An 11,471-nucleotide genomic window follows, 5' to 3' on the forward strand; every position below is an offset into this window, starting at 1 on the left:
CCACCATGCCCGGCTAATTTTTTTTTTTTTTTTTTTTTTGAGACAGAGTCTCACTCTGTTGCCCAGGCTAGAGTGCTGTGGCGTCAGCTTAGCTCACAGCAACCTAAAACTCCTGCGCTCGAGCAATGCTCCTGCCTCAGCCTCCCTAGTAGCTGGGACTATAGGCACGTGCCATCATGCCCGGCTAATTTTTTTCTATATATATATTTTAATTGTCCAGCTAATTTCTTTCCATTTTTAGTAGAGACATGGTCTCGCTCTTGCTCAGGCTGGTCTCGAACTCCTGAGCTCAAGCAATCCACCTGCCTCAGCCTCCCACAGTACTAGGATTGCAGGTGTGAGCCACCGCACCCAGCCTACCCCAGTGTGTTTTATAAAATTTTTGAATAAGTATTCTACATTTAAAAATTGGAGACATGTCACATAAAAATCCAAATTTTCAGCTTCTCCTGAAAAATTTAAAGATCTGGCAACACTCACGTGGAGCTGAGTGGCTGCCCCTCCCCCTCGCAGATGGAGCATTTCCTCTCCAGTTTGCCACAGGCCCCACCCAGCCCACAACACTTATTTATATCATCTGCCTGGTCTTTGTAGGCATTTTCATTGGCCACCTCTGCTACAAACAGTTCAAGAGGGTGAGGTTGCCTATGGAAGTGAAAGGGCACTAACAGGTTAATTCCAAGCATTAGCTATTTTGGGGTCAACTCCTAGAATTTAGAAGACAAGCACTTTCTAAGACTACAACTGGAGAACACAGTGGAAGATCTGTGGAGAAGGTTCCAGGATGCCCTTAAGAATTACACTGATGCCACAGAGGATCGAAAGATTGCCTTTGAGACCCTGAAGGTGAAGGACGAGAAGAGCTCCAAAGAGATTGTAGCACAGATGAGAAAAATACAGAAACTACAGGTTAGTGTAGCCAACTGGAAATACTCACTGCTTTAACTGCTCCTTTCATCTTCCCCCAATTTCCACTGGGCCTGGTTGGGAAAAGATGATGATAATCCGATTTTAGTTCTCAGGAAGCCCTTTTACCTGTCTCACTGAAGACACTCAGCTGGTCAAGTGTTTCCTCTAATCCACTGTATTCTTCCAGGATGCCATAATTATTTTAAGGGGCAAGATCATGATACACAGCCGTGACAGTGAAGATCAGAACCAATATATCTGTAACGACAAGGAACTGGTTCTTGTACAACTGCGAAAACTTAAGGCCCAAAGAACTCAGGCCCGGGCAGTATCCCAGGAGAACTTGGTCAAACTCACCCTGGAAAGTAATGCCACTCTCAAGGCCCTGAGAAAGATTGTTGATAAGGTAACATGGGAGGGAGGGCAGTCAGAACAAAGCTAAGGAATTTGGCTCCCTGCAAGGCTGTGGTTCAACCCTACTGCCAGGCCTGTTAGGGACTGGGCCACAGAGCTCTGCTGCCCACCAACCCCAACCCTCACCCCATTTGTGGAAAAATTGTCTTCCCTGAAACTTAAGAAGGGGGAGAGCCAGCCAAGCTTCATCTGTATTTACAGCTGCTCCCCATCACTCTCATCACCACTTGAGCTCTGGACCTGCCCCCCATCCGTGGAAAAATTATCTTCCATGATACCAGTCCCTGGTGCCAAAAAGGTTGGGGACCACTGCTGCAAGGTGAAAAGGATTTGGGAGAGATAGAGAAGGGCTTCTTCCTGCTTCCTGCCTGAGTGGACGCTTGGAATACTTTTTTTATTCCATACTTCCTCCCTCTCTTACATTTTAAGTGAGATGAATTAATAATGAATTAATTTTATGATTAAGAGTGTAAAATACTTGGGATAGTGCTTGTTACATAGTAAGCATTGTATGTTAGATGTATTTTTTACTATTGTCTCCCATTTGGATGAGTAGTTTTCCCAGGTTTAAGCAGGGGAACCAACTCCACTATCTCCCCTCTCCACCCCTTTACTAATAAGTCTCTTCCTGCTTCCAACAGGGTGAAAAGATCCTTAAACTTGCTGAAATATGTAGGAAATTTGAAACAGAAGAAGAAAAAGTGCTGCCTTTTTATTCATCAGTATTGACTCCTAAGGAGCAGGAGGGGATTGAGACTAACCGGGGAGAGCTTACTGATGAGCTCGCAAAGGTAAAGGCTGGGGGGTGATGGGGCATCGGGCAGCATTCGCTAACGGGTCCCGCTGCACACCTTCTCCCTTTTACTCAACTCCCAGGTGATGATGGACTACATAGGGATGGAGAATTTCTGGAAAAGGTACAACAAAGTGAAACTGGAGCAACTGAGCCTCCAACACAGACGAGCCCAGCTGTTGGAAATCAATGGGAAGCTGCGGGAGATGCTGAAGCAGTACTTGGATGGTATCTCAGTGAGTGACGAAGTGCTGAGCCAGCTCAACCCACTCTTCATAGTCAACCATCGAAGCAACTTACCCCAGCCCTTGCCCACACCTGTAGCCCAGCCAGGTGACAAACAACACCCGACCATTTACAATATCATTGAAGCAGCCCATGTGATCTCCCATACCCTGTGATCCAAAGAGAAAAATCTTTTTTCAATCCCCAGAGATTTCTTTTTTTGAGACCTGAAGACTTTGCTATTAAAAGTTTCCATGGAGTTTATGAGCTCCTTATATCTTTGCCATGTTGGACAGAGCAGTCTGCTTTGAAACACTCAGAATACTGTGGTCCCAGGGAGTAGAGACAATAGCTAGGCAACTACCAGGCTTACTCCTTAACGAAGCACTGCTCCTTGGAGTCAGGGCACCATGGGAGCCAAAACCCATACCCTAAGCACCTAGAGATCCTATGGGAAGATTCAAGACCAGGTCCTTAGGGTAAGTTAGGACAGCAAGAGGAGGCCAGGGGAAGAGTGATCCAAGGCCTCCAACCACCCCCATGCCAGGCAAGATCCAACTCAGAATACCTTTTTACCTCACTTACAAAAGCAGCCTCAGAAAGTATCAGGTGAAGAATGCAAAGAAGTTTTTTTTTTAATTTTATTATTTCTTTTTGCTCTTATTTCGTTTCTCTTCCTTGAGCTTCTTTTTGGAGACTTTGGGTCTGTTAGCTTTTTTGTATAAGTGATACCCAATGAGGCCCAGGAGGGCTGGCACCATGGCCATGCCTACCAGAGGCAAAATGCTCTTCACCAGCTTTTGCCAGTAGTTGGCTCGGATCAATGCAATCAGCTCCACGTCATACTGCACCACTGCATCCGCTAGAGAGGCAGAGGGGAGGGGATCGTTAGAATCTCGGTATATTTTATCAAGGGCTCAGAATCTGAATGAAAACAGGGAGGGTGGGCCACAGCAAAACCAACAACTATGAAGCTGGCAAGATTTAAATGTGAGGTTGAATTCCCTTAGGCAAAGGCAGAGAAGGATTATGAGCAGAGTCTAGTGATAGTCATGTTGACCCCAACACGTGTGGCTTGGGTTCAGTGACAGGTCTTTTGACGGTGAAGGAAAACTTTCTGTGAATATGAAATATACAGGTTCTTCTCCATTTATAAATGCAAGAACCCTCTATACTAACCATACTGCATTTCCAAACAGCCACATAGAATCTTTGCAGGGCTGAAATTAACTGGATTTAAACTAGACTCTTAAAAATTCCACCAATCAATGAGCATACTCATTGTGATTAATAGAACATAAGAGTATCAACATAAGAGCTGGAGAGGAAGAAGGCTGTTGCTTAAAAAGTAAATGGGCAGGTGGAACAGGAGTAAGTGGGGGAAGAGGTGTAAACAGAAGCAAACAAGCAGCACCAGGAATGGGGAGTAATAGGACTTTGGGTAAAGGAGTTTCTCCTTGGCCCCCCTTCCCTCCTTCCAGGCCTTCCTCTAAGCTGGAACTAGGGTAAGAATTACAATCCCAATCTCTGTGGAGTACAACACATTTTAGCTAATAGAACATCTGTTATAACGAAAAGCTAGAGATACGTGTCTTGGGAAATCTGTCTAGTCTCAGACCCTCAAGAATAGGTATCAGCAGTGACTTATGATGGCTTTTAAAGTTATGGGGTAGACTTGGCTTTAAAAGTTGCTTTTTGTTTTGTTTTCAATTACTTGACTGTGATTATTTTTACAGTCTCTTCCCTGGTGGAGACTGAAAGGAAGCAGAGGCGCTGTGGTTAGAAACCATGCTAACTGCACAGATAACACAGCATAGAGTCACAGGAAAAAGACAGGAAAGAAGTCCAGAGTTCTGGGAAGTGTGACACAGGCATGAGACCCATGTGGCTCAAGCAGGTGTCTCTTCCCTAAAAAGTCGCTGGCTGCCAGAGGTCAAGCCAGGTGGCCTTAATAGGTTATATGTCTCTAATCCCTGTGGGTGATCTGAGAAGGAAAAAAGTGGCCCTGCAGAAGGAAGCCCCAGCCACTCCTGTCTGGTTCAACAAACTTGGTCTGGACCTTCTCGAGCTCTAGAAAAGGTATGTATAGCTCCTTGTAGCTGTCAGGGACTGGGTATTTTCAGGGCCTGGGAGAGAAACCTAGTCAGATTACCTGGGATAGACGGTGGAAATCCCCGTTTTCCATAGGCCAAGTGAGAAGGAATGATTGCCCTTCGCTTCTCTCTGAGGGAAGGAACGTGAGTCACAGCCAGAGGCAGGAGGGTGTGCCAGCAGCTTCAGCCCATCTGAAGCTCCACCAGCAAAACCTCCTGGATATTCATACCCAAAACATGAACTTTTCCACCTGAGCACCAAGCAAGCTGACCAGCAAAAGTTGTCCATCTCCCCACGTGCCTCAACTCCTCCAGCAAAACCAACAGCCCGAGAGGCACAGAGGCATTGGATGCCCTCAGGAGAACCACTGATTTGGATCTGTCCAGTGCTAAGTCAGGGTCCTTTATCCCACATTCTCCTGCCTCCTTGAGGAGCAGGGATGGCAAAGAAAGCCTCTACCCATGCAAATGGGATACCCAGGCCCACCCCTGCCCAGATACTCACCCCACACACATGTCTAGAAGGCTCTGCTCCAGACCTTGAGGAAGAAGACACAACTGAACTGGAAGCTACCCACATTCCCCAAATCCCACAAGAAGGGGATCAAAGGCTCCCCCTGGATCCTCAATTGAGCTTCTCCCCACTTTATAATCCCTGGCATCCAGTGGGGTGTGGGGCAAGAGGAGTATTAGAAATGGGGTTTGAATCTCAGGAGGTAGCTGGTAGAACTCTAGGGTCTTACTCATTCCGTGGGGGCCTTCCCAGAGCCTCTTCAACCCTCAAGAGGCTAAGAAAGGTCTTAGATTGGGAAGAGGTGGGAAGGGAGGCACAGGTCACATACCTGGAATCACCTGCTTTTGGCCAAGTTCTATAACCAGAGGGTCTCTGGTCAGGGAGGTGTCAATAATACGTCCATCTACTAAGCTGCCCTGGGGGGAGAGAGCATCCAGAGCGTACACCTAGTATCTCTCCCTCCCAGCAGTGGGCCACACACCTGGCCGCTACACACACCTGGCCCGCTGGGAGGCGGCAACCCCCTTACAGCTACAACCTAGCGTTCCCCTCAGAAAGGCACAGGAAGCCCCAAAGGGCTGGCGCTTCTCGGAGATCTCTCCACCCTTCGCTTCTCAGTGCCCGGTAGGAACTGGCGGAAAAGCTGGGAGGGGAAAGAGGCAGGGAAAAGCAGCGCCCCTCCCCCCGCCACGTGCTAGACGACCCCTGGGCCCCGTGTTTCTTCCCCAGAACCGCTTGCCACGTGTCCGAGCCAAAGCTGACGTGTTTCAGCAGGGCGCCGCCCCCTCCCAGGCCCCGCCCCGGCCCCCAGACCCCTCACCGTGTAGTGTATGTGAAGCGTGTCTCCAAAAGCAGCGGGCTCCGCACACGGTTCGGGGGGCTCCACCTAGATCGGACTACAGGGGTCACGGATGCTCCTCCAAAGATCCCGTTCTCGCCCCTGGACCCAGCACCGCCCCCAACTCCGTTCCCGCACTTCCTCTCCTCCCCGCTCCCAGGCGTTTAGAGCCCGGTATTCCCCCACAAGGCCCGGCCCGTAGGCGCTGGGGTCCGGGACTATCTCCTCACCAGGGTCTCCACTTGGAGGGTCCGGACGGGACTTTCGGTTTCAAACCCAGCCTCAGCCTGGCACATCGCCCCACTGAGCAGCAGCAGCAACAGCAGATGGAGCGGGAGTAGTGAGGGGCGCAGGGTCATGACTGGACGCCGGGCAGGGCACCGGGGCAGCAGGACAGGCTGCTTGGGTGGCGGCAGCTAGGACAGCGTTCCCTCAGCGCCCAGACCAGGCTGGACGGGACGGGGCGGGTCGCGATGCGCGAGCTCCTCCTCCTGCGGCCCTTCCTCCACCTTGTCCCCACCTCCTAAAGGGAGGAGGCCGCGGGGAGCCCTCTCTACCCTGTAAGATCGGGAGGTCGCAGATTCTAACATGTCCGTTAGCCCGTTCTGTCCCACAACGAGGGGTTGAGCCATATAATAGCACCCATTTACTATTACCTACTGTGTGCCAGGCACTAGCCTCTAATCCTCAAAACCACCCTGAAAGGTAGGCATAGTTGTTTCCATTTTACAAATAAGGAAACACGGTGTTCGGATTAAGTAATTTGCCCAAGGTCATCAAGCCAGGTGGTAACAGACACAGGAGTCAAACCCAGGACTATCCGAGTCCAGCATGTTTGCTCTCTGCTCTTTCCTCTACCGTGTCTCCTCGCACCTCTCCTGGCAGTGTCTGGCTGGCCCACCCACCCAGGCAGTTGTCAAAGGTGGCATCCCTCTCCCACCTCCACCCCTTCAGCTTGAATTTCTGGAGGTTGTATATTCAAAAGAAGGCTGGGAGCTGTCCTATCCCCTGTCCTTGGGAGTGCTGACTGCAAAGGGCAAGGGGCTATTTTCCTGTAAGAATGGGGTGAACCTTGATCTTTTCCTCTGTTCCTACCATTTCCTTTCACCTTTCAACAAACTTCTCAAACGGGCAGCACATACAAACCTTTATATTTGTGCAAAGACTTCAGTGTTTTAAAAGGTTTTAAGATTATTTTGGGTGATCCTACTGGTCTCCTGCGTGATTTAAACCCCCACTGACCACTAGGGCCTCGGTGTCTGGATTCTGCTCCCTCAAAAGTCATCGGCAAGCTCCAACTTCCCGAGTCACCAAATTCTTGGGTCAGTTCTTGGTCCCTTGTTCTCTTTAGCATCACTGTGGTATTTGATGCCATCAGGTTCTGACTGCCCTCCCCAGGTTCTAAACACAACTTTGTCTACTGGGTATCTCCACCTGGGTGTTTGGCCGGCACCTCAAACTCAACACACCCAATACTGTACTCATTCTTCCTTCTCCTTCCATCCCATCTGCAACAACCCAGATTTCCTCCCAATCTCCCGTTCCTGTCAGTGGCTCTGCTGTTAGCATTCTCTTTGATTCTTCTCTCATCTCCCACATCCAACCAGTCTTCTTTGGATTCTCCATCCATGGTCTCTCCAGCTCTTCCTTTCTATTCCCATGGTTACCACCCTAATTAAGCCCTCGTCTCTCTTTTGGATTGTTTACAAAAAAAGAGACACCCCTCAGCAGGAGGGAATTTCTGGGGGTCATGGAATGTTTTATATTTTGAGAGGGATGTGGGTACATGGGTGCATGCATTTGTCAGAACTTATCAAACTGTATACTTAGGATCTGTGTATTTGACTGTATACAAATTAAATCTCAAATTTTTAAAAAACAAAAATAACAACCAAAACCCCCACACAATTACATATCCAAGTCTCCCTTAAAATAGATATGGTCATCTAAGTTCTGGCCAATAGGACATTAACAGAAGTGCTGGAAGTATTACCCTGGACTTCCAGGAAGGCTCCTTAAAAGGAGTTAATTTAGCTAGGATGTGTGTCTTTGTGTACTCTTCTCCCTCCCCCCAATCATCTTTCCTTCCTTCTTTCTGCTGCCTGGATGTAGATGAGATGAATTAAGCTCTAGCAGCCATGGTCACCATGAGGTGAACATGAGGATGGAAGCTGTATGCTAGGAAGGCGAAGCAAAAAGACAGAAGCATAAGTCCTTGATCACTGGAGAGCCTCCATACCAGCCCTGAATTGCCTACCACAGACACCTTTTAACTGAGGTAGAAATAAATTTATTTTTTAAGAAAAGAGTAGTAAACCCTTCAACCCCAGCCTCTCCCTACTTTAGACCATTCTGTACACTGCTACTATCTATAGTTTCAGTCACATCACCTGCCCACTACGAAGCCTACTAGGGCTTCACATTGCCCAAATAAATAAAATTCTGACTCCTTGATATGCCAATTAAAGCTTTTGTGATCCAGCCCTAATCTACTTTTCCAAACTTGGCTTTTATTCCATTAAACTGAAAGCCTTTTAGAGACAGGAACCTGTTTCTCATTTCTATATCCTCATTGCCAGCATAGTGTCTGACATATAAATGCTTGCTAAATGTTTATGAATTGAACCAAATCCCCTTCCTACTCATGGACTGTGGTCTGGCATCAGACGAATCTACATCTCATGTTTCTGGCTCTATGCCCGAGCTCATGCTCTTCCTTCACCTGTCAAGCGCCTTCCAGTCTAAGTTCAAATATCATCTCCTCTGTGAGTGAAGTCCTGATTCCCTTGGCTAGAAGTGACTTCCTCTATTTCTGAACTTCAGGCATACACTTGGGGACATCATTATATTTTTCCCTATGTTGCAGTTGTGTATACCCCAGTCCTCCCTTCCTATCTCCTCCCCCAAAGCATCAGCTCACTGAAGGCAAGGACAAGGTTGTCATCATGTCTGAAGCTCCCTATATACTAGCTAGCAATATCCTCCAAATAACAGATTCTAGACAAATATTTTTTTTTTTTTTGAGACAGGGTCTTGCTCTGCCACCCGGCTAAAATGCAGTGGCATCATCATAGCTCACAGCAACCTCAAACTCCTGGGCTTAAGCAATCCTCTTGGCTCAGCTTCCCAAGTATAATAGTTGGGACTAGGCCGGGCGCGGTGGCTCACACCTGTAATCCTAGCACTCTGGGAGGCCGAGGCGGGCGGATTGTTTGAGCTCAGGAGTTCAAAACCAGCCTGAGCAAGAGCGAGACCCCCGTCTCTACTAAAAATAGAAAGAAATTAATTGGACAACTAAAAATATATAGAAAAAAAATTAGCCGGGCATGGTGGTGCATGCCTGTAGTCCCAGCTACTCGGGAGGCTGAGGCAGAAAGATTGCTTGAGCCCAGGAGTTTGAGGTTACTGTGAGCTAGGCTGATGCCACGGCACTCTAGCCCGGGCAACACAGTGAGATTCTGTCTCAAAAAAAAATAGCTGGGACTACAGGTGCATGTCACCACGCCTGGCTAATTTGGTATTTTTTGTAGGGACAGGATCTCAGGCTGGTCTTGAACTCCTGGCTTCAAGCAATCCTCCCGCCTTGGCCTCCCAAAGTGCTAGGATCACAGGTGTGATTTATTTTGATTACTATACTATGAAATACCAAGAAATGACTAAAAAGGAAGATCTAACTATACTAACATGGAGTATCTCTAAAATAAATATACCCTTAAGTTAAAAAAGTAGCAGAATAAAGGTTGTGATATGAGCCCAATTATATTTTAACCCCACCTTAAATGTGTCTAGGTACATATGTTTAGAAGAGGAACTGGAAGGATGCATACCAAATAGCTGAGGATGGTTATGTTTGGGGATGGGAATGAGAAGAGTAGAGGGTAACAAGTTCCACATGCTGATCATTATATTTATGTATTGTTTGTATCTTTTACAATACAAATTACTTTGGTTACAAAAATAATTTTTAAATTAAATAAAATATTAAATGAATGAACAAGATATATAGCAATACAAGGGAATGTGTGGGAGGTGTTGAATGAGTTGTGCTAACAGAGCTAAAGGAGTGGGTGAGGAGGATAAAAAGTCCCTGTGGTTAGAGAGGGCACGGGCAGCTTAGTGGAGGTGAAACAAGCTAGATCTTGGAGTGGGATTTTTAAACAAATGAGAAAGGGGCTAAAGGCAGGGGGCCAGATGTTTGGGAAAAATGAATGGACCGGTTTGGCTAAAGTAAGGGATTTGGTCAGGAGCGGACAGAGGCGGTAGCACAAGGAATTAAGGGCTGGTTGTGGAAAGCCTTGAATGTCAGACTAAGACGGTAGGAACACATTGAAAGGTTCTGAGCAAAGAGGTAACAACACATACAGCATTGATGCATCAGCTGGCTGGAAGGGTGTCACGAAGGTGGAAGGCTATTGTCTTCCACCTGGGAGTAGGCATGGAAAAGGTGAAACTGTTATAGTTAAGACAATATCCACCTACAGAGGGCAGCACAAGCCCACCTGGACCTGGGAGGGACCACGGAAGGATCTTTTTCCTTGGATCAAGTTAGAAGAAACCTGAAGGACAGAGAGTTGAGATGGTTCTGGGAAAGGTAGGGGAGCTGGCCAAACCCTGGCTGGAGGCACGACTTAATCAGAGAACCACACCTAGAAAAGCCCCCATGCTCAAAGGTGTCTTAGTTTGTAGGGAGAAACTCCACCACAACTCCCCATACCCACTTCGCCCAATGATGTTGGGCAATTAAGGACAATGATGTTTGTTCATTCACCCATTCATTCATCAAGGTTGCATGCCTCTTAGGTGCCAGATAGTAAACAGGGTACTGCTTTTTAAATGTTTTTAAGTATGTTTATAACAGGTTCTTAACAAATAAAAAGCCTATGAATCAGCATATGCAAATCTGGATTCCAAATGTGATATCGTATTTTCAAGGGCATGCATACTCCAGCTGACTAGTTGTTTTTCTTTTAGTTACAGTTATGCACTCATTTATCCAAGAATGAAGCTGTTGTCTCCCTCCTCCGCTCTTCCCCTATGGCTGTGCTAACCAAAGAGTTATCATCCCATTAATGCAAGATCTGGGAAAGGCAGAAACAGATTCCCCGTCTCCTGTCTATAACCTAAAGCCAAGAGTGCCCTTTACTATATTCAGAACTCACAAAGAATCACAGTGGTTCAGACCTCCAAGCTAGCTAAGCCCTCTAAACCTTAAAAGTCCTTATACTCAATTCTGTCCTCAGAGGGCTCTCAACAATGTATGGGATGGAAGAGTGGAGGTGGAAGGTGGGCAGGAGGCAGGTTCCAGGTTCCAGGTGGACAAGCTCAGTCTCAAACCTCCTCCCTGGCTTGACCTGGACTGACTGCCAGACGGCTTCTCAATTGTGCCTGGTTTGTAAGGAAGGGTGCATAGGTAGAACCAATCAGCTCTGTGCACAGATAGCAGGATTTTGGTTCAAGTGATCTCTCTATTCCACTGTGTTGAGCTCAGAAGCCAGATGTGCTCTTAAACTAGAGCCCAGATACTCTCTTCTGTAACTCATGGCCAACATGACATACAGGAACAGACACTCACCTTCAAGCCTTGATGGTGAATGGTCCCGACCCAACTTCCTCACTTCCAGACCTCCAACCACTGCCTTCAGTGGCTTTGCCCCCTTTACCCTACTCTCAAAGTTTCCATTTCCT

The 11,471-nt window shown here is 47.4% G+C and overlaps 2 protein-coding genes across 2 annotated transcripts in view; one reads left to right on the forward strand and one right to left on the reverse strand.

Moving 5' to 3' along the window:
• The window catches only part of CCDC65 (coiled-coil domain containing 65), a 10,332-nt gene extending 7,727 nt beyond the window's left edge, over window positions 1-2,605 (forward strand). Inside the window, exons 5-8 of the mRNA XM_012653466.1 lie at window positions 712-909; window positions 1,097-1,315; window positions 1,965-2,114; window positions 2,200-2,605. Of these exons, the coding sequence (XP_012508920.1) occupies window positions 712-909; window positions 1,097-1,315; window positions 1,965-2,114; window positions 2,200-2,517 (885 nt within the window). The 3' untranslated portion in view covers window positions 2,518-2,605. The remainder of the gene's footprint in view (window positions 1-711; window positions 910-1,096; window positions 1,316-1,964; window positions 2,115-2,199) is intronic.
• Window positions 2,606-2,965: 360 nt separating this feature from the next.
• FKBP11 (FK506 binding protein 11, 19 kDa) lies at window positions 2,966-6,337 on the reverse strand. Its single transcript, XM_012653479.1, has 6 exons — window positions 6,017-6,337; window positions 5,769-5,834; window positions 5,277-5,364; window positions 4,940-4,973; window positions 4,494-4,564; window positions 2,966-3,203 (listed from the first exon to the last, which is right to left on the reverse strand). Exons 1-6 carry the CDS (start codon window positions 6,143-6,145, stop codon window positions 2,986-2,988), a joined length of 606 nt encoding a protein of 201 aa, XP_012508933.1. The 5' UTR covers window positions 6,146-6,337; the 3' UTR covers window positions 2,966-2,985.
• Between the last annotated feature and the right edge of the window lie 5,134 nt (window positions 6,338-11,471).

The sequence above is a fragment of the Propithecus coquereli genome, unplaced genomic scaffold, assembly GCF_000956105.1.
Source record: "Propithecus coquereli isolate 6110/MARCELLA unplaced genomic scaffold, Pcoq_1.0 Scaffold111, whole genome shotgun sequence".
Taxonomy (NCBI): Eukaryota; Metazoa; Chordata; class Mammalia; order Primates; family Indriidae; genus Propithecus; species Propithecus coquereli.